At 39.5% G+C, this 23,556-nt stretch overlaps 2 protein-coding genes across 4 annotated transcripts in view; both read left to right on the top strand.

Annotated features, from left to right (window-relative positions):
- Positions 1-974: 974 nt before the first annotated feature.
- Positions 975-9,899, top strand: LOC133137569 (tumor necrosis factor receptor superfamily member 11B-like). The gene is made up of 5 exons (XM_061255901.1): positions 975-1,019; positions 3,639-4,008; positions 7,188-7,403; positions 8,056-8,283; positions 9,535-9,899. The coding sequence occupies exons 1-5, from the start codon at positions 987-989 to the stop codon at positions 9,897-9,899; spliced, it is 1,212 nt and encodes a 403-aa protein (XP_061111885.1). The 5' UTR covers positions 975-986.
- A 3,292-nt stretch (positions 9,900-13,191) lies between these two features.
- Positions 13,192-23,556, top strand: part of LOC133136825 (F-actin-uncapping protein LRRC16A) — a 69,390-nt gene continuing 59,025 nt past the window's right edge. For all 3 annotated transcript variants that reach the window (XM_061254589.1, XM_061254591.1, XM_061254592.1), the window contains exons 1-2: positions 13,192-13,531; positions 17,119-17,216. In XM_061254589.1, the coding sequence (XP_061110573.1) occupies positions 13,492-13,531; positions 17,119-17,216 (138 nt within the window). In that variant the 5' untranslated portion in view covers positions 13,192-13,491. The remainder of the gene's footprint in view (positions 13,532-17,118; positions 17,217-23,556) is intronic.

The raw sequence follows: 23,556 nt of genomic DNA on the forward strand, positions 1-23,556 counted from the left end.
AGATCACATTCACCATCTGTTAAACGCGAAAAACAGATAAAACCGATAAACACAACAGACTACCAAAACCGCCATTGTGGTTAATAGCCAATCTTTGACTAAGGATTTCTATTCATTTCTGTATATATCTGTTATGTAAATAAACTGTCAGTGGGCTGACAGTTTCAGTCGATGAAATACGATAAATCTTGAGCTTTATGCAAACTAGCAGGTGTGTGAATATGTCTGCCTGTGTGCGTGCATGCCTGAGTGTGTTGGGGGCATGAAGAGGTACCATTCTATACTATTCAAATGAAATATAAAAACGAAAAAATAACGTTTTTTTGCTCTGGATCCTGCAGTTCAATTTAATGTTGTAGTCAGACATTACATAAATTCAGTTTCTTCTGTTTTTATTCACCTTCCAGACAACCATAGGCTATATATCTGATTTATATCCATGTATAACAACATTTGGACACCAATGTGGAATTGCTATTTGCTATATGTGACACGTATCGTGTCCGTTACATGGGCTTTCGATTGATAGCAGTGAAAACACGTGCATTTTTAGTTTTCATTTTTTACTGCCAGCGCCCAAACGTGAACAAAAAAACATAACAGTGCATGCTGCTCTCCGAGCACATCAACCGTAAAATAGGTTACTGTCTCATATATATGCAAATTAAAACAAAATGTATGAACAGCATACTGTAAAATTACATATATTTTAAATGTATCCTTTTGCCAGTGGCATATATACATTTCCACAACTTAGCAATAAAAGCACGCTGTTAAGTGAACATAAACACTGGATCATCGACAGCGTTAACAAAAGATAACACCTGGAACATGCAACAAACCGTTAGGAGAGGGAAAAAATATGCTACAGCTGGAAATACCATTATTGGGCTGGGCACGGTCTCTTCCCTTTTCCTTAACTGTAAGTTTAGTATGGAAAAGAACGTGCTCACACGGACTTGATGGAAGGACTGGATACTCAGATCATGAGGCCACGGTCAACGATGAAGTTATACCTGGTGAGTAACGACGAATATGGGTCCTGAAACTTGAGATCGGGCATTTAAATAGCTAATTGACTGTATCAGGCTTCAGCCCTATTCATAATTTGTACGGTACTTAGAGGATGCTTCATCGACAAAGACTAGATACTGGGCGAATATATGGTTGTAGGCAGCTCATCTTGCGAATAAATATTTAATATTGAAAAAATAATTTTTGATTTATTTTTTATGTAACCTTTATTAGGCTAACCACGAATAACTAATTGATAGCGAAATCTCATTTTCAAGGGGGTCCAGATATAAAACACAAAGTTGCCCAACAAGACAGTTCACAATCTTACAAATATCAAACAGGGAAAGAGACTGTTGTATTACAGTAAATTAAGAGCAAAGCAGAGGTTAATAGCTGGAGCATGCGTCAGTCACCAAATCATGAATTACATGTTTACAAGCAGCAATTGAAAAATCTAAATTCGGTTATTAGAAGAAGTTATAGCCCACGGAACATCCCTAGACCGAGCGTATCCTGATTGATAGATGGAGCTATACACTAGAAATCAGAATGATCAGCTATCGTCATTTAATGGTTTGTAATAAATAAATAATCTAGTTATTCTAATGCCCTATATGTTTAGGTATGCTTAGTCGTTATTTACGTAACCTATTTTATATTAAAAATAGATAGAATATTTTGCGCACGGCATGCATTCGAAAATAGACTTGTTTAATTTCGGAACAAAGAGAATTCAGTCTCAATATGGAAAATGACAACACAAATAGGGAAGTTCAGTGGGCTACGATGGAGTACTATACTCTCACCACGTGCTAATCTGCGACGCTGTAGGCGACATGTAGGCTGTGGCGAGTTGGAATTTACCACCGGAGTCAATTACACATATGAGCATGCTTTTCAGCTGACACTTAATGACTTTGAATTAGGAACATTATGCATTTCATGACATATTTTCATAATGTCCCCTTAGATTAATCTTAATCATGGACTGAAACGTATACTGGCATATTTAAAAGCATCAGTGACAATTATGTTTTTATACAGAACATATTTATGAACAGACACCTATTGCTTAATGATCGCAATGGTAATGCGCCGGTTCCATCGCCGTACCGAGAATCTCGACCTAACATTTCCCTTACAGACATCTGCAAAATATTGCTTGCCTGTGAGTGTTTTAGTTGCCTTTATGTTATTTCAGACTACTTTGGTAGTGTTGACAGACTAGGTGCCTTTGATATGTCTGCTCCCGTTCCAGCTGCATCAGTAGCCTAACGCAGTCAGTAGAGTGAAAAGGAATCCGTTTCCGAGTTTCGGACTTGGTCATTAAAATTGATTGATTGAGGACATCGGCACAATGAGATTGCCTACAATTACGACTGGAGATTACGAAATCGAGACAATAAAGTCTGGTATAAAAAAAGGTTTGAAAGATATCGAATAATCCGAAACTGACTATAGCCTAAATCGTAGGCTAGGGCAGGTTATAGCCTCAGACTGGTAGTATTCCATAAACTTAACGTTGCGCTTGGAAACTCACGAAGAAGCGATTGTATGATTGCCATATCACAGCCTATGATTACCAGTTGACACCATGTAGGCCTACTGTGCATTACCACCAATGTTGGATTGGCTAATTATGAAAGAGCATATGTTGCCTTGTTGTGAGACTGTACATAAAAATTATTCAGGTGGATAAAAGATACAGCCCTGGCAAATCTTTCAAATAGTTAAAGAGGAAAATATATTTTGTTCATGTTTCAATACTTGATGTGCTTGGTTTTTACAGCTAAGATAATGAAGCAAAATTATACTGAGGGAGACAGTTAATTTCAGAACTGTATTCAAACCAAAAATAACGAGTAGAATCTAGGCAATATGTTTGCCTTGTTTTCTCCAAACAGTGTCCCCATTTCTGCACTGGGGCATTGGGGTTTGTTCAACCAGAGGGAAGATCGTCCCCTAGTGGCCTTCCAACACCACTTCCAGCTGCAACTTAGTTTTCCAAGGAGGTCTCCCATCCAAGTACTAACCAAGCCCACACCTGCTTACTGAAGCTTTTGCCAAGTGGCAGAAGCAGGGTGCATGCTGGTAATTAATTAATCTAGCAAAACCATTTTTAACTTACTAATGCAAAAATCCACACTTAAAAACAAATCTAACAATAGCTGTCATAATTGGAAGGCTCCTTGAGGCCATATATAGATGTGATTTACTAAAGGACTGTAACTATTGTGTGTATACAGTATGGCTGTCATATGCGTAGTGTGTTGAACTAATATTATTGCAAACAAAGGCAATTGGAAAGGTTGACAGCTACAGGATATTTTATCAAACCACCATTGAATTCCTATGGATGTCGTTCCCCTCAACTGAAGTCCTTTCAATGACTTCACCACATCGTGCCCCATTGGATGCAGCAGTCCTGGAACTCTTAGTTTGAGTGAAACTACTTGCATATCTGGGATTGTCTTGTGCACTAGAGGTTTTCTCGGACAGAGAGAGGCGATGGACTTTTTTCACAGAGGAACTATTTTATGCGTGAGTAGGTGTTGAATAGATGGGTAAAATAAAAAAAACGAACAATCCTTCAGAGTGATGTCGTTGCGTTCCCTCGACAGCTCCTTGCCTTCTCCTTCAGCGCGGGATCCCAGGAGGGGTCCCGACCCACCTACCAGCACCGCGACCCAGTGACCTCCAGGGTGTACCAGTGTGAGCAGTGCCCGCCCGGCACGGCAGTGCTGCAGCACTGCGGCAGGGACATGCCCACCGCCTGCACCCCCTGCCCCGAGGGGCACTTCTCCGAGCACTGGCACTGGGGCAAAGCCTGCCAGCGCTGCACGGCCGTCTGCAAGGAGCAGCAGCTGGTGCGGAGGGACTGCGCCCGGACTCATGACCGGCTGTGCGAGTGCGCTCCGGGCTACCACCTGGAGGTGGAGTTCTGCGTGAAACACACCGCCTGCCCTCCTGGCTCTGGGGCTGCTGCTCTCGGTTCGTACTTTAAAATCTACCGTGAAAGGCCTTTGTGTGGTGGTGTGTGCTCTTGGTCCTTGAAGGTTTTAGGAATGACTTTCGAGTGATTTGTTGACTGATTGACTGACTGACTCTTTATTTCCAAGTGGCCGTTCAGTCAACAGGAGCAGTGACGTGATGGGGGAAACTCAGTATTTCATATGCTGGTTCTTACCTCTCTCTCAACAGTAGCTCCTTTCTTACCTCTAGTGTGTCATACAAAGCCACAGCAAAGATCATGTTTAGAGCCTCACCCCAACCATGACGTCAACAAGGTATAATGCCAGTGTAGAGAATTGTATTATTATTATTTTGAAGAAGGCAAGATAGAACAGGATGACCAGTGTAGAATTACTTTTTGGATGGGAGCCCCCTTTAACATCAGAGTTTGAATGGGAAAGAGAAACATACAGTATGAATGAACAGACAACCCTGTTTTTTTGATGGTCTGTAGCTGACAGTTCCGTCATTGTTGTTTAAGTTGCTCCTGTTGCATTGTTGTGATGCTGTAATTGGTGAAGATTGGTGAAGCACAAAACTTTCCTTTAAAATAATAATTGATCTCAACCTGTTTTCTTGCATTTTCATTGATTAGCAAGCCTGCCATCTAATAGTCAGAAATTAACATGCAGCTTCTTCACTTCATGTTAAGTGAAGTGTATTTAAATGATAATCACTAAGCAGTGGCGGAGACTTCCTCTGATTTCCCTTGAGTATCAATACAACGATTCATTCACAAAATACTCAGCACCATCTGGTATAACCACTGTTCCCAATTAGGCAGTTTATTATGCTTTTATTTTTATTTGCATTACAAATTTGTGCACATTTTATCAACATTATTTGCAGACACATGTAGACTTACTGCTCCACACTCTGCAATGTGTAGATTGTAAATAACCTTGAAGCGCATATTTTGTTATTGCTGGTTATTCTATATAGCTAACACGATAGATAACAGAGTGGTGTATCTTTTCTTGATAAATGTTGGCTAGGCTACTTAGTGATTAAAACAGATTTTAATGGATAAATTGAATGTATGATTTAATACAAATAAGCTATGTGTTACTTGCCTATTGATTAGTCCTATTGGCATGCTTGTTAATCAAGAGAATGATCAAAGATCATTAATTAGTTTAAAGGAAAGTTTTGAGCTTGCAAGACACCACTGATGTTCTGCTATATGGACTGTCTCAGCAGTATCAATGGTGAGTTTCTTGGCAGTGGTATTACACGGGATCTCTGAAAGACAAAGTTGTCAAGCTTTTAACCGTCCTATTATGTTTGGAGTCAGTTGACCCTGTTCAGTGTTTGACATCTCTTGAAAAACAGAAAACTTTTTTCCATCTTGATACTGTATGATTGTTCTATTTTGGTGGAATTAAATGGTAAACATCCAATAAACATACTGCTATGCTAATTCCTGTACCGACTTTGCATACAAATTTGTTGTGTGGGGTTCTTTTGATCCTCTGTAACTGTATAAATTGTCAGAAAGTATACATACATTTTTATTTTTATCTCAGATTTTTTTGCAGATGATTCTGGTGGCATTTTCCCATACAGGAGCCAAACGTTCACTTACTGTGCCTTAGAATCTACAATGAGATGTTTCTCACAGATTTTTCATATTTATGGGTAAAAGGCTAGTCATTTTGGAAACAATAAGAAGGCGACAACTGAAGTGTCAAAATATTTCTCTTACAATAATTGTGTGTTTATTTAAACTGTTGGGTTAAATTAAACCCCAAACATAAAAGCAGTCATAGAATCTTAACATAATAGGAGGGTTAATCACATTCAAAATGACGTGATATGAGTGTATTGCTCTGTATACCTTTCCTTACATTACATTATTACATTATTGGCATTTGGCAGACGCTCTTATCCAGAGCGACGTACAACAAAGTGCATACCCATAACCAGGGATAAGTGCGCTAAAAGACCCTAGAGGGAAGTACAATTTCAATTGCTACCCGTACAACAAAGATAAGGACCAGGGCCTATTTTTTATTTATTTATTTTTTATTATTATTATTTTTTAAATAACAAATAAACAAACAACAAAGCAAAAGTGACCAAACTCAACTATCCAAATACTGCTTACCTAGCCAACTAAAAAATACCGAAACACAACGTAAATCACAAAGACAAACATTACATACATTGATTTATTCTCGAGTTTCCATTTACAAATGAGATGTTTTCCAGTTGAACGTTGAAATTGGAAATACTGTGGTGGGCTATGGTGATCTAATGTTATATGCAGTGCTAGTTTCCTGTGGTTTGCTCTCCATATTTCAAATATCTTTTCTATTATTTAATTGAACATCTGGCATGCTTTAACTGAAATGAATTTCAAGAGGTTGATTTTTCCGAAAAGGACTAATTTTGTTTGACTGCGTCTTACAGTAAAATTGGTAAAGTAATTGGGGTCCACAAATGCTGCTCTCTCAATCAATGATTTATACTCGCCCCCAAACCAACACCACAGCCTCCCCTGGATCTTCACCAGGATAAACTGCAATGGGAGTGAACCCACATAAATATATTTCCTTTCCCACATTGTTTTTCTATTCTTTCCTACTGCTGACTTTAACTTTACACAGTACAGTAAAACTCAGAAAGCATACAGGGGATAAACTAACAGTAAGGTTTTTAAGAGTTTCTTAGAATAATTACGGTAATAGTGATTACCAAGATCATTGTCATGACCTTACAATACTTCATCAGATAATGTTACTGAGGTTGATTTTGCATTGTCAGTGATATTATTTAGATTACCTTCATTTTTCTCACACAGCGGCTAGGTTCAGACTGGTTACTATTCTGAGCTAGTCATTTTTGAGTAATTTAGAACCAAGCCACCATTTTTTTAATGCAAGGTTCTCTGATTGGGGTGAGCCTGCTAGTACTATATAGAATGAATAATTGAATATGAAGTGCACATGTTGGAAAATCTGCAAAAATAGTTATATGAAATGTTAAATCTTGTAATTTCCATCAAAATTACAATAACCAGAAAGAGCCCCACCTGACTTAATATTAGAAAATCTGGGGGAAATGTTGTATAGTAGTTACCTATGCATAGTTATGGTTTTCCTGCTTTAGTTTGTTTTCAGTTGATTGTTATGAACTGCATTGCTGTTTTGATGCAGGCACCCCAGAGAGTGACACGGCATGTGAACGGTGTGCGAAGGGCTCCTTCTCCAGCTCCTTCTCAGCAGCAGAGGCCTGTGTCCCCCACAGTAACTGCAGCAGGCTGGGAATGCGGACCGTACGCCCCGGCACGGCTGAGAGAGACACCGTGTGTGAATACGAGGAGCGCGGCCGGGACCCAGAGTGCTTCCAGCAGGACCTGCAGTGTCACACAGGTAACTACTTATCCTCCTAATAAAACTACACATTTTAGTATTTAAAAAAATATGATTTCTTTTGTTTTCATTCAGTGTCAAAAAATACAGGACAAAAAAAGAATAGCTTAGGAGGTTAAACTCTGGCTCAGGATATCTGTCACTTACAAATAAATGAAAATTATTTTGCACATTTGGATTATGTGCAAGATTTTGTTTGTGGAAAGAAAAAGTGAACAATTTAATTGTGATTCAGATGGTTCTACGGGGAAAAACAAATGGAGTACGAATCACAAAGTTTTCAGGAATTCTATATTCTCATAATTGAACACAACACACAGAACAAGTGGTGCTGTAGTGCAAACTCCTGGAGTTTGGAATGGTCCCATACCTTTTTATGGAAGGGCCCATGGTGTTTCATTTGCTACAGTGAGAGTCTGAGATCAGATTTAACGCTCTAGCAACCAGCATCACCACCAGCATTTAGCAAACTGGCACTAAACTGTCTGCTGTTACTGCTTGTAGACAGCTAGAGGCCACTGTATGTTTGCTGGTAGGGTTACTTGAGCACCTTGCATTGCATTGCACCTTCTGTAGTTGCAAGAGTTCATCCAGCAGAGCGGGTCTCTATTTCAATGCGGACAAAAGGTAATGTCCTTCACCCTCACCACAGATGTTATGCTGTGTGAGGAAGTCATCCTCCAGTTCCTGTCCTCGCTCCATTTCCTGTCTGCGCTGCCCCTGGACACCGTGGCGGCCAGCTTACCTGGCAGGAAGTTGGAGAGCAGGAGCGTAGAGCATGTGAAGAATGCGTGCGGCCCCAAGCAGCAGGTCCTGCAGCTGCTCAGACTGTGGAGAGAGAGGAACAGGGACCAGGGAAGGCTGTTTGGAATTGTTAAAGGTCAGGCACCACCTGCTGGAAAACTTTATTGCTGCACATTTTCCCTTGGTATATCCTTTGTAAATGTAGAGATAAGCGTATTTCTTGCTTCATCCTTCACATTTTCTATGTCAGCAGCAGAAGTACATACAATGTTAATTTACTGAAAGTACTCAAAAAAGCTGTGACTGCACACTTTTCGTAACATAACATAATTAATTTAGTCCAGCAATGCTTGCCTTTTCCTACCACTAAGTGCACCTACTGCTTAGTTTGCCTAAAATCTAAACAGTATCTAGCACTGTATCAAGCCTGGTTTTGAAAATGGGCAGTGTTTCTGCCTCCAGACACCCCAAATGTTTTTTCTTGATTGCATTGTGCTTCAATTCCAGCTAAGTCTGTTTTATAAATATATACATTCCATCCACTTGGAAACTGAGATTCAGATCTAAATAGAACAAATCCACCCACGCATTGTTGCACATTATGGCATTGTGGCTCAAATGTTACACACATCCTTCTTACCATTACTAGCCCAGATTTTGTCATTTAATGTCAAATAATTTATGCTTCATATATACAGTATTCCTTAGTGAATACAGTTGATACAATGTAGCAATGATGTTGTGTTTGGACTTAAATAGCTATGACAAGAACAGGCACTTACCCTGATTTCTCAGGCATGAAGCAGCTTGATGCACTGGAACATGCCCTCGTATACAATGTAATTTATCACAGAGCCTTCCAGAAAACAATTCTCCTTTAAAGGTTTAGAGCAAGGGACAGGCTGACCATTGACCCTATAACTGTATGCAGTCAGTGTGTCAGATACCAAGGAAACCTGCTTTGCACAGCAATTTCAGTCACTTTCATTCACTTTCGTTTCAGTACAGAGATTTAATAAATAAGCTGATGCCTACGTGTGAAGAGCTATTTATGCAGTGACATCAGGGATGAGGATGGAAAGGATAAACACACATACAAGGAACAGATCTCAACATGTTAATAAAGCATTGTTTAGTTAATGCAGGGTTAAGCTCTTGGGAAAGGCATTGCCTATGTACTTAATATTACTTCCTTAACACATTATACTTGTGTTGTATAGTGTATAACCCAGTTCACTCATTTTAGAGCACAGAAATGTAAAAAAATCCTTTTGGCGAGCTTATAGGCGAGTCAGCTAAAAAGATTAAGGAAAACACTCTTAACAATTAAAGATTGACAGCGAACCCTGCCTTTAGCCTCTGACCTCTTGGTGTCTCCGCCCGGTAGGCGTGAACCACTGTGAGAAGGTGGTGTCCAGGAGCTCGGCCTTCAGGAAGCTGACCCTGGGCGACCTGCAGGCGATGATGGACAGCCTGCCGGGGGAGAGGGTGAGGGAGGAGGACATCCAGGCAGCGATGGAGTTCTGTCAGCCCCGGCAGTACCTCCTGAAGGTCCTGTACCTCTGGAAGACCCTGAACGGGGAGCAAGATCTGGCCAAGGCCCTGGCACAGAGCCTTCGCGAGCTCCGCACCCAGGGAGCGTCAAGCCAGCTCCTGAGGAGCACGAGGAGGCTCAACACGCTGTTCAGCACCTCCTCCATACGCAAGCTGTATAAGAACATATTCCTCAACATCATTCTGGACAAGTGTTAAATCAAAATCCCGCCCGTTAAATCCGAATTGTACAATGACTAGACTTGGAGCCAATGAAAAAAGTGGCACAAGTTATAGATGAAACAGGATGATACACAATCTCCACTGAATGAATTGTAACTGTGTGTTCTTGCTTTTTTACAATAGATGGACGATTTTCACCATCCACACTGCGTGGTTGTTTAAAAATATTTGTTTACTTTTTATTGAAAGGGTAAATAATGTTATTTACTGAATTTTATTTACTGTTATTTTATACTGTATGAATGTACAGAAGATTGTAATTTATTTTATTCCATATTTGGATTAAAGTAGTCAAATGACATTTAATTTGCCAACCATGTTGCATGTGGAGTAAAATCATGTCACTGTTTTCATATTATTTCTAATTATTTGTATCTTATTCTTTTTATACACATCCTCATGAAGTGATGGCTGATCAAAAATATTATTTCTCTTTCGTTCCATCCTGATTAATGTATAGTTGCGCAAAATTACACTGTGTAATTGTAGATGTGTCCATATAGATTTATAGATTTAAGTTACATTTCTATTTGAATGTCTAATTGTGAGCTATCCCAAATATATCATAAAACCAAATTAATGTTCAACTGTGTGGACTACACATTTATTTCCCAAGACACATGAACATAATTCTGTGTTTATTTGTGTTATGCCACACATATATTTCCTGTTAACCATATTGTTGATATTTCTTTTTGTGGTTGTCAGTGAAATATAATGATCCAGAGAGCTCATTTAACAATAATTTGTTTACAAAAAAAGTAATAAAAGGTTGCTTTAACTGTATGGTGAAATATAAAGTGCATCAATGAATCATTGTAACTGTGCGTGCTCATTTGTGAATGTATGAAGTATAAGTATATCTGTGACCTTTTCACCTTTCGTGTGTGTGAGAGATAGATTGTTTTTCACTTGCATGTTAACACAAATGTACAATAAATGTGTATGCTAATCTGAAATATACTGTAGTACAATATTGTGACTCTGTGAGAATGTGTCCAATATACTTTCAGCTGTTGGAGTGGGAAAGTCATATTTATTTCTAAAACTTCACCTCTGATAAAAAGGGTTGTCACTTCAAATATTAAAAAATAATCCCTCTCTCAGGCACAATGGCATATGTGTTCAGACTGCACCAGTGCCTAGTTCAGGACCTGCTAAGGAATAAACTAAGTACTATCAGGTAATCAGTGCAGGCAAACCCTGACATAGGCCTGCTGTGTCCTCTTAGTTACTTGGTATGTTGTAAAAATGTCTTATTTGAATGCATTAGTAAAATCATTAAAATTGTAATGAGAGATTTGTGCATACATTATAACAATGTGACAAAATGACAATTGATCAGTTTCTCTCAGATGATAAGCAATGTAGGTTAAAAGAGGACTATTCCTCACACACTAAATGACAGGAAATGTGAGCAGAATAATATACACAATAGCAACACGAATCAATAAATCATTATGATCAATCATTTTTAGTGATCACCTGATCCACATCAAACAAGATTACCATCAGGCAGGGGTTCAGGAGATCGCCACTTACAACAGCACCCCAGGCACTTCAGAATCACGGTCGCAGGTGGGGTGATGCGGCTTGGAGAAGGCTTGTCGTTCTCAGGATCACCTGATCCATCCGGGCCACTGAGGGACAGGGTGTAGGCGGTGTATCCCTAGTGAGAGAGATTTGTTATCATGTGTCAATTTGTTTATGTATTTATTTTTGCATGTTAGGCATCCATTCATGTGGCAGAATGTGAAAGTAAGGTGTATAAACTCAGTGTCAAATAATTATATTAATGCATGAACTATAAATTGGAAAAAAGTTGAATTGGATAAACATTTGTTTTTCTTTCATTAAAAAAATTCAGTTGAGAAAACCTAAAAAAGTGAAAGAAAGGAATGTAATAAGCTCCCCACTCACTTGCAAATTTGTACAGATTTTCATGTCTTTACCCAAGAAATAGAAAAATGGATTCTAAGTAACCAATTATGTCAACATATCAATTGACACCTTGAATTTTTGTTTACATGATTACATCCACATAATGTACAGACTGTATGTCTCTGTGTTTGTGTGTGTGTGTGTGTGTGTGTGTGTGTGTGTGTGTGTTTGTGTGTGTGAGCGCTGTTTACAGGTACGGGGAGGCTAGGGTGGGGGTAGGTTTTATTGTGCAGGCTTGGTAATATCGGTGTGAATATGATCCTGTGATTTTATTCACGTCGGGGAAGAACACATGGCGGAGACCTGCAAGCAGGAGAGAGAGTAGTATGAGGGCCTGGTCAGTAACTGCCACAGACAAGGCTGGAGGGTGAGGTACTTGTCTGTGGAAGTAGGGTTCTTGTCTGTGGAAGCTTAGCAGGGCAGTTCCTCTGTTGGGCTTACTCTGCACTCAGCATCGCAGTACAGAGGCTGTGGAGAAAGCCTGAGGGCTCTGGATCAAGAGAGCGGATCTGTGGAAGATTGCTGCTAAGACACAAGCTGGGTGAGGGTATCTGGTGTTGACAGACAAGAAACACCCAAGGACCCCTAGTTACTTCACTGATGATGTGCCCTACCCTAGCATCAGACGATGCTTCACTATATCAACTAATTCCAAATGTATTGACTGCCAACTGTATTACCACAAGTAAGGTAGGCCGATTACAGGGTTATAACTTGTAACTCTATTAACCATTTTGTTCATGTGGTAAGCTTTAATAATAAGACTAACAATACCTTACATTTAAAACGGTGTATGTCTGAAGCAAATACACATTGTCAGTAAATATGAAGATTAATCAGTTATATATAAAATGAAAATGTATAAAATGTATAAAAATGAAGAATATAGTGAACAAAGAGGACCCAGACATCCATCCCTCTCTCTGGACAACAGATGAGCCTCATTCACTAAATGCTGGACATGTTAAAGCCGAAATGAGTATGCCTGAACATTCACTTACACAGGTGATCCATGTTTGTTTGGTGATGCACAGACCTCCAGGAGCATAGGTGACTGCGACACACGCAGGGCGGAATCGAACCGGAAATCCTCCGATTGCCAGACAACTGCTCTTACCGTGTGATTGAACTTTTAAGTTAAAGTAAATCACAATTGTAACTTTGTAATTGTGATTCTATGTTCTGATACACGCGGGAACGTATATCACCACTAGATGTCCCCTTTTCCCTGTTCTGACTCCGGCCACCACCGAAAGCCCCTCGGCATGAGGAGGGGCAGCTCTTTATCGCCAGCTCGAGTGGAGTGCTGTTGACTCAGGGTGTGTGATTCTTCCGCGATCTCGCGATGTGAACCAAGTATTTTTGCCTTGCCTTTTAATAAGTGGATCCCACTATTTCTCTGGGTATTGCTCAATCTGTGATTTCGACAATTCGGAACTGAAAGTAGAGGGAGATGCACCGAGATACGTGTGGATACGTGGAACCGACGCTCTCAAGGAAAGGAAATATGTAACCAAGCGCTAGGGACTGCACCTGAAATTACAGAACCAGGATTTTCTTTTAATTTTCGGATTGCACTTTTGCGTGTTACATTTCCTTTGGACAAAATCTCCAGAACTCTGTAAACATGAGCGAGGAAACAGCAGAATTGCCTAAAGAACTGTTGGGTAAGATAACTGATCATTGAGTAGTAACATTTTGTTCTTTTAAATGTAATATTTCTTTTAGCGGTTTGGTTATGAAAAATAAAAGCCAGTGTCCACAGAATAGCAGTTAAATTGCACCAGATTAGCATACTATAGGGGAATGTTTCGTTTATCCGTGTTTAATGTTTAACCTACCCTAGTTATGCATTTTCATTGCCATTAATGAGACCACTTGTTATAAAATATGAATAGGCTGTCATGTTCTTAGGGTGTACTTATTTATTTATTTATTTATTTATTGAAGTCAAGACAAGACTTCTAGTCAATGAGTTACGTGCTCTTTAGTTAAACATTTATTTTACAGGTAGTCAGATCTTAAAAGAATGCTTAAAATAAATCGCACCGATCAGTAGAGACCTACGCTATGCCAGAATTCAATTAAATACACAAAATGCCATCCATCAACTCATTTTCTTCTCTAACGCGTGCAACTTTATTGTTTAGCTCTTCGTTTTCATGGCTTTTTCATGGCTGTTATTATGTGGTTTTATTGTACGGTACAATTCAGGTCGGTCATATCTTTATCCATGCCGTGTTGCAAAAGAAGCGCTTAGGCTGTTTAAACCTACAATTGCATCGGGGATAATTAACGTGAAATCCTGTCTTATTGATGTTGGCGTAATCGTTCAGCAATGTTTTTGGTCTTTTGCTCACGGCTTTAACTCCGAGCATCGGAAGACAATGACAGCTCACATCGCATCCCGCGCATGCATGGTCATTGCGAGTGCGCGAAACTGAAGTATGGGCACGAGACATTTTTTTCAGCTATATCATTCCAGCAGCTCATTTATGTTTTGTACAGAAGAACATGAATTGTATGCCAGTTACATTTAATTGTGTGGAGCATTCCCATTGTTTTGCAAGTTACATGTTTTATAAATGTACACTTGTAATACCTGCTCTATAGCCTACGGTTAACATCTTTGGCATAAAATACACCAATTCTCTGTATCAGTAACAGTGTTCTAGTGAACTTGAATTGAAGACGTATAAACTAACATATCTCACAATAAAAGCATGGGGCTGCCATTTTGAAGCATGGAAATGAAAACCAAAGTCCCCATGAAAGATGGGGTTCTTGTTGCAGCTTTCTTCAGTTGAAAAAAAAAAACATGAAGTCTTGAAATAATAATTGTACAGAGACTCTCACATGATTTTTTTATTGCCTGATCATATAGCCTATGGAGTTTGGTTTTTAGCACATATGTCAGCAACTGGTGTTTTGAAGGCAGCACTAAAAAGGGATACATTTATTTTAATCCCATTTTGAGTTAGGTTTCTTGTTGTGGGGGATCTTAACTGGTTCCACCATAGGAAGTGAAAGCTGCCACTAAAGAATGGTTTGCCAATAATTATACGGACCCATCATCATCATCAAGACCCTGCCTTCACTGCTTCTGGTGTGTGGCATACTACATGAAACCCATTACACTGCAGATTCCTGGGAACTCTTCAGCCCCAGAGCTAGAATCTGATTTTGACTTGGGATAACATACTGTAGGCTACACTATTACCCCATAACTTAATGTCTCTTAAGAAACCTTCCATCTTGAAACCCGGTAGCTATCAGTGGTAGCACTTATGGTACAGTACGTATGGTAGGGCAGGTGCAAGAACTGTGACAGAAATGCTTAATGTGAGTCTGAATTAGTATAAGACTTCCATGCGAGTGATAATTTTACCCATTTGTAATAGTGAGCAAAGGACTGCACTGAAGGAGGAGAAAGAATGGCAGTTTGACAAACACTGTGACTGTGATTGTTCTGAGACAAGAGTCCATATTAGTCACTTGGTCCATTGTGCAAGAAAGATAGCTCTGAAGAAAGCAGCAATGTCTGCTGTTGCTCTTTACTGCCAACAGTTCACAGAGAGGCAAATGGCCATCAAGTAGTTCTGTTTTGCTTTGGGAAGCATAGCTGGCCAACATAGATAATTGTTCCAGAAGTGGTTCCAGAATTCAACCGCCAAAGCACCTGTTCCTCTGTCAAGTTAGCTATGTTTAATGGGACTGCAAGTGGAAGCAGAAGAATACCTGCTTTTGGACCAGTTGGATTCTTGTGGGGTGGGGTGAGTTTCCCTCACTGAAGATTTAGGCTGATTCAGTGCTGTTCTCAAGCTTCCTTATTTTGACTTACCGTGTATAAAATAGCTTCCTTATTTTTACTTACCATGTATAAAATAGTTTAACACATTTGATGAGCAGTTTTGATGTGCTCTTAACATTTCCTTTTAAGAAGTCATATGAAATGTCTGAAGAGAGAAAGTTGTGGCAGATGGTATGGAATGATGAAACAAAGACCAGGATGTAGGGAAACAGCTGTCAACTGATGTCATTCAGGTTTATTCACTTCAGCCATATTGTGCCAAGTTTTTCAGTAAAGCACACTCCCAAACCAAAGCTGCTACATGAAAACAGATATGACCCAGTTCTTCCATAAGCCAATTCTCATCGCTGGATAAAGATTCCCCAAAAGTGCAAACAATCAATTTGAACAGTGGAAACTGAAAAGGATATGAACAAAAACATGTTTTCAACAGCAAGCAGGCTATGTTTGGAGCCGATGGAATTCCAATATTGATCAGAGGGGGACAAGGCCCAGACAAATATGAAGTATTAAATATTCAACTTACTGAATAAATATATGCAGAGTAAGCTGACCTCCTGTGAACTGCCTGTGCAATGTGTTTAAATTAATATGTTTAAAGCAAGGAGTCCGTGGTTGTGGAGGATAAGAGCTAGGAATTGTATGAAATTGTGAATCTCTTTTTTGTATGTAAACATAACAAAGCATCATTTTTTTTCTTGTTCAAACAAGGTCATTCTCCACCCCATGAGTGTTTAGGGTTGAATGCCAAGACAAATACATTCTTTCATTTGTCACCATCTCATCACATTATTCAATTTGTCTATGAATGACATCTTTTGTTAGCCGGCTAGCTGTGACAGTGCAACAGTGTTCATAAACACACACTGGCACTAATATTGGGATGTGCTCTGGGAACCAGATATCTGGTAAATATTTGCTATCTCATGAACTGAAAGAAAGATCGCATTTTCACGGCAGATCATTTATTAAAAACAAAAATAACAATTGACAGCATATGTTTTTTTTTAACTCAATCTGCTGATATTTACATTACACACATGTCCACACTCTGGGTGTTTAGGGGTTAAATCCCTGGAGGAATCATAAGTACATAAACAGGGACCCATTGCCTCTCAACTTGGCAATCAGCATAAGACATGGATTGTGGGTAATGTCCCTGTGACAGACTGACATCTGGTCCACTGGGTGTGCTGGTCCGTCCACACCAGCCCCTTCACACTACTGACATGAGTGCAATTTCAACTTTAAATCACAACAGAAATCCAGGCTGGTTGTAAGTCATTAAATCTTTCATGACAGCGAATGATAGTGACATTTGCTTTATATTGTTGCTGTAATAACACCTCCACAGTTGATTTTGGTTTACATTTGATCTACAGTACCATGTGAAAGCGGGGGTCTTTGGATTTGTCAGACACATTCTCTTGTTTTTGCTTCTAGAAAGCATAAAGGATGCGGTGAACAGGAAGATCAAGCTTTCCGTGAGGAAGAGAGTGAAACTAGAGGTTAAGGGTGACAAGTTGGAAAACAAAATTCTGGTAAGTAACAGAAGTCAGCCAGCTCCCCTAGCCAGCTCTTTGTTAGTCATTCATTGTTTTATTGTAGTGCGGTTTTAAAGGGGCAGTTCACTGTGGGAACTCGGCAACTGTGTAACTGTATAAAAATATGCATTTTTGAGCTCATGTTCATGAGTAACTGTGAGAAAATATTTGGAAAGAAACATTGCTGTTGATTTTTTAAAATGTAGATTAATTACCAGAAAGAGATCCATTATATCACAGCGAACTGTCTAAAAAAGTACTCAAATGTAGACAATTTCCCATATCTTAGTGAGTGGACAGATAGTACTCTGGGTAAGTGGAAACATACTTTAAATTGATTTCTGGGTGAACTGCCCCTTTACATGTATTGACTTCTATACAGGCTGCTCACAGACAGTAAAACCTTTTCTCTACCACATAAAATGTACTTTATTTGATTTTAGGTTGGATGTGAGATTATGTTGTATGCTCTCTGTGATTGGTCTATCAAAGCTTGGCTTATGGGAAATCTGAGGGCCCCACTGCAGTGCAATATGCTGTTGAGATTGGATGTCATTATGAATTAGTGGAGGTGGCTACATAACTGAAATAAGTCCCACAGTTTATTAATAAGATGTCTTCTTTACACGTATGTCTCATTTTCAAGGTTGTATTGCTTTTTGAATAGTTCCTAATTAAGAGGACTAACAGTTAATATTGTTCGACTGAGTTTGTTGCATTAATTCTCGAATGTTGGTTTTAGTAAATTTGATATCCTTTCTGCTGTGTAACGTACTGTGGGCAATACATAGGCATTTTTAAGATTAATAGAATACATTCTCCTACTTTTAAGCCTTTTGATGTGGACAAATTACTTGACCAAGTTGCATAGTATTGCATTGGCTTTGAACTCACCCTGGGTGGACAGTGAGGGTTGTGTCTGAGAGCTACACCTACTTGTGGAAACACGCAAAAGGCTGCTGTACCACAGGAATGCTGTCGTGTGCATTCTGTTGTGTGGATGCTAGCGAGGGTGGCTACCTGTCCGGTTTCAGGTCGAACAGTCTGCTGGACGCTCATTTGTCCTCCTTTTGAGATCATCCATATTTTTGTACTGCATCTACACTCAGTGAGCACTTTATCAGGTATTTATTAGACTTAGTTTTTAGACTTCTACTGCTGCAGCCTATTCACTTAGAGTTATGATGCATTGTATGTTCAGAGATTCTCTTCTGCATACCACTGTAATGTGTGGCCTTACTGTCAGCTTTGACCAGTCTGGCCATTCTCCTCTGACGTCTCTCATTAACAAGGCGTTTCTGTCTGCAGAATTGCTGCTCACTGGATTTTTTTTGTTTTTTTGCACCATTCTTTGCGAACTAGTGTGAGTGAAGTCCCAGGAGATCAGCAGTTTCTGAGATACTCAAACCGCCCCGTCTGCCAACAACAATCGTTCCACAGTCAAAGTCACTTAGATCAAATATTTTTATTATTCTGATGCTTGATGTGAACATTAACTGAAGCTCCTGACCCGTGTCTGCATGATTGGATGCATTGCACTGCTGCCACACAATTAATCAAAGATAATGGCATGAATAAATAGGTGTAATAAAGTAACACACAGTAAAAATGTTCCTAATAAAGTGCTCGGTGAGTGTATATTCCTGTAAAAACTTGTGGTTGAACAAATTATTCACTGAAATTGGTGCCAAATTAAACATTTGTTTAAATTATTGTGAACAATTGACCCATGTTGGTTACTGGTTATTGGTTATGTTTGACCCATGATTGGTTCAAATCTGTCAGTGAGTCATTGATAACATAATAGCTGCATTTATCTTGGGACTTTCAGCCTCACCCCTCTTCCACTTGTAAAAAAGCAATGGATCAGAGATCCCAAAAGTCCCAAAAGTATGCTAATGTTATGACTGACCAGCATGCTGCTGCAGCTACACTTGCTGCAACTTGTTTGAGAATACCTTATGTTATTATTACACAGAATGAGAAGAGGAAATTCAACTTACCACGCTTACTTTTAACACCCAAAGTGCTGTCTGAGTACTGAACTTTACTGTTTCTTAAGCCATCCACTGATGTTTCTTTATATTGGTTTCAACCTTTAGTTGTGGTCTCTGTTGCTAGTAATGTATGACAAGGCCTTCATCCAGACTCCTCATATGTCTGAAGATACTATTGTAGTGTACGAGATAAAAAATGATGTTTTCTATGAATAGTTGTGGCTCTGTATCATTTAATAAAAATGCCTTTACTGTAGTTCAATTATTTAAGTGGATCAGAACCCCATGATCATATTAGGAAGAACAAGAACAAAGCACCTAATTGGATGATGTGTGTTTTAGGATTGTTAAAATTGGCTATGAAATATTGAACATAGCACACGTTTGCGAGAAAGAGGGTTGGCGGTGGTAGTGATTAAATGAATGACAACTATGATTGCACCATGACTGGGTTTAATTTATTTTTTTCAGACTTATTTGTCATCTCATTCCATTTCACATAAGCTAAAGAAAATCAGAGGATATGTAATTATGTAATTACTGTTTACCAATGTCCAGTGTTCACATTGAAAAACACGAACATCTGAAATCAAATTTATTGGTAAAAATCTGATCTAAGTCACTTTGACCGTGGAATGATTGTTGGTGGCAGACAGGGTGGTTTCAGTATCTCAGAAACTGCTGATCTTCTGGGATTTTCATGCACACTAGCCTCTAGAGTTGAGAATGGTGCAAAAAACAAAATAAAATCCAGTGAGCAGCAGTAGAAAAAATTAAGTAATGAATACCTAATAAAGTGCTCACTGAGTGTATAGTGTATCACAGCTTTATAATAATAATAATAATAATAATAATTATACTTATTATTATTATTATTATTATTATTTAATGTCTTTCATTACTTACTTGGAGTGGATGACCTTAAGAGGCAGTTAATGAAACAAAGTTAATCACACACATACCACAGTTTAGAACACTACACTAGTGTATTCCCAAGCCAGCTAATCTTAACCTTACCCACAACTGTGGATTGCGTTTGTATACAATTTGTTTTAACCTAAGTAATTCAACTACTAAATTCCCTCCATGGACCAAGCACAGAAACCCAACCAATAACCACCAACCCATTGTGTTCACACAAAGAGTGCTGTGAGCATTCAACTACAACCAAGAAGCTTATACACCCTTTCACAAAAAACCACAAAACTGGCTATCAATTAGGCACCCCAGCTGATCTTTGATCATTTTGTTAAGTCACCATTAATTCACATTGGCTTGGCACATTTTCACATGGGCAGAGCCCCGCCTTTGTCTATATAAGGAGCATGATCATGGTTTTGGCATGTGATTCATCTGCCCTTTTAAGCAGAGTGGGTGCATGCAGTTATCCAGATGATTCACTATTCAAACCGTAGTTCACGTTTATGAAATGGGGTAAGGCCGGATTTAATTGATCAGATGCATCACATTATCTGATATTGCAATGTACATTCAATGAGCAATTTATTAGGTAGACCTGTACACCACCTTGTTCATCAGCCAATCATGTGGCAGCAACTAAATGCATAAAAGCATTCGATCACATGACATGGACATTACTCATGTTACTATTTAGTTAGCTGAACGTTAGTTAGTGGTGATGCTAGCACCTGTGGATTTCAGTCTGCTCTAATGTACAATTCTGTGACACAAGCACACATACTCACAAACACATAAATTAATTGTCTTTCCATATCTGAACACCTTGTATACTGTAGCCATAATTTAACGGCCAACATTCTATTTTTAAGCTGGCATATAGACTTTGCGGGACATACAGTACCGTGTGTCCCATTCAGTACAAACCATTTTCTGGTTAATGGGATTAATGGGATCTCCTGGCTAATCCAGCACTGTTCACAACCCTAATGTGTTATCCAGCGAGTTCATGTTGGAGGCCATTAACTCAGTCCGTGTTTACAGCACTCCATGAGCAGTTTTGATGCACAAGCTCTCGCTGTGCTTTATGTGTGAAAAACCCTGCTCTAATTACACTTTCTCTTATGGCTGGAGTCAAACTCCACATGTAATGCACATCTCAAGCATCAACATTACATTACTGCACAAATGACAGCGACATTGCTTTATGGTAAAATCATTCCTTTCAGGCCTAGATACTTTGGAAGAAAATTCCCAAGAAAAATGCAGAGGATGCTATGTTTCTGTGGAAGCCTCCCTTGATTAAGGAATGAGTTATTTCTGAGAATAGGTCCTTTCATAAATAGCTTGTTCATTGAAGTACAGGTACAGTAAGACTACAGGGAAACTGCAGAGTTTTTCTGGGAGAGTGTTGATCTGAACAGACCTGCCCACTCCCATGAAACCGGTTTCATATTTCCTTAATCTGTGTTGGAATCCAGGCCCTGAGGACAGAAGAAATGCTAGTACAGTGTGTCTGAAGGAACGCTGGCATTTCTGACTCACTCATAGCTTCCTATTGCTGAGTAGCTGTTATAGCCTTTTTGGGCATATTGTCCTTGTAGCATTTAGAAATTACTTCTTCAAATGTTCAGTCAAATTGAAATTGAAAAAATGTTTCCCCCACTTGCATAGATCAAAAGTAAATGTAAGTGTGCATGACACAACTGAGATTGAACTGGTTGAACTTGAAACTGATACATTTGCTGTGGCACACATTTGAAATGTGTTTCCTGTGATCAAATTCCCATAGACTGTTTGGCGCTGTGAATGGGCAGACTGATGTCGTGGCCATGACTGTGACTGAGTTAGTAACAGTGACTGTGTCTATGGCTCCTTCACTGCTTAAGGTGACATGAGGGCAAATTCGAGTTAGCACTGTTAGCTTGTTGATTGGCAGCTATGTGAACTGAAATTGGTTAGAATAGCCAGATTATGGAGGTTCTCTGCTGTGCCAGTTTGAGTACACCTTTAGCACTCTAAATGGGAGGTATGTGGAAGACATGGTGTTTAGAGCCCTGCATTTAGATAGAGGTGATCTGGTCTTGTTTTCTGTGTGTATATACACTCAGTGAGCACTTTATTAGGAATGTTTTAGAATTGTTTTTTGTCTCATTGGTCTTCTGCTGCTGTAGCCTATCCACTTACGCATTGTGTGTTCAGAGATGCTCTTCTGCATACCACTGTTGTAATGTATGGTTATTTGCATTACTGTCACCTTCCTGTCAGCTTCGACCAGTTTGGCCCTTATCCTCTGACCTCTCTCATTAACAACGCGTTTCTGCCTGCAGAACTGTTGCTCACTGGATGCTTTTTGTTTAGAGAGATCAGCTGTTTCTGAGATACTCAAACCACCCTGTCTGGCACCAACAATCATTCCACAGTGAAAGTCACTGCGATACAAAAAAACCCCCAAAAAACTGCTGAACCTCTTGGCCGCATCCGCATGCTTTTATGCATTTAGTTGCTGCCATGTATTTGGCTGATTAATCTGCATTAACAAGCTGGTGTACAGGTAATAAAGTAGTCACTGAGTGTATTTGTGTGTGCCATGTATGCATGTGTGTGTGTGTGTGTGTGTATGTTTGCTTGGGGACCTGCACAGTACACAAGTGAATAGAATTCCCTGCCTGACTCTCACAGGCTTTCATTAGTGGTGCAGGGCAGGCAGCTTCCTTGGAGAGGTGCATTCCACAGCAAAGAAGAACCACATTCCTTCTGCCTCTTACAACAATATCACCATGGCCTGGGGCCTGGTATGCCTGGCCTATCTCCCTACATTATCACTAAGCTGGTATTTCTCCACATTTCTCAATATCAGTTTTTCTTTTTTTGTGGGGTGGCTAGGTGGGTGGTGGGTGGGTTGGGACTTTGTGGTGTGTACTGTGTTCAGAAGAGCACCTCTTTAAAAAAAAGAAAAAAAAGAAAGAAACAGAAATAACTAACACGTCGTGGCAGGGAATATGAGTCCATGTGGAGTGCCTGTGTAGTGTGGTGGAGATGAGTAGGGAGGAGAGCTGAAGTTTGTCAGGCTTTGACCTGTCCTGCATGTGACTGCATGTCTCCCAAAGCCAGGCCTGTGTTGACAGGCTGCTGTACTCCGGGTTGTTTTTCGTACAACAGTCCAGGAAACCAGCCGTGACTTTTATTGTTTTCACTCCGCTGTGTTGTTGTGTCTGTCTCTGCAAGATGAGTTATCAGACTATGAAATTGAGAGAGTCCAGTTTTTTTGTGTTTCTCTAGAGACTAAACGTATCTCCAATTGTAGGAAAAACAGTCTTTTTATGTTTGTTTTTCTTTCTATCTTTCTCATTTGTTCTCCGTGTGATACCTGAGCTAATAAGTAAGTAAATTATTTCACCTCCATTTTTTGCTCAATTGTG

This window comes from Conger conger, chromosome 9, assembly GCF_963514075.1.
Source record: "Conger conger chromosome 9, fConCon1.1, whole genome shotgun sequence".
NCBI lineage: Eukaryota > Metazoa > Chordata > Actinopteri > Anguilliformes > Congridae > Conger > Conger conger.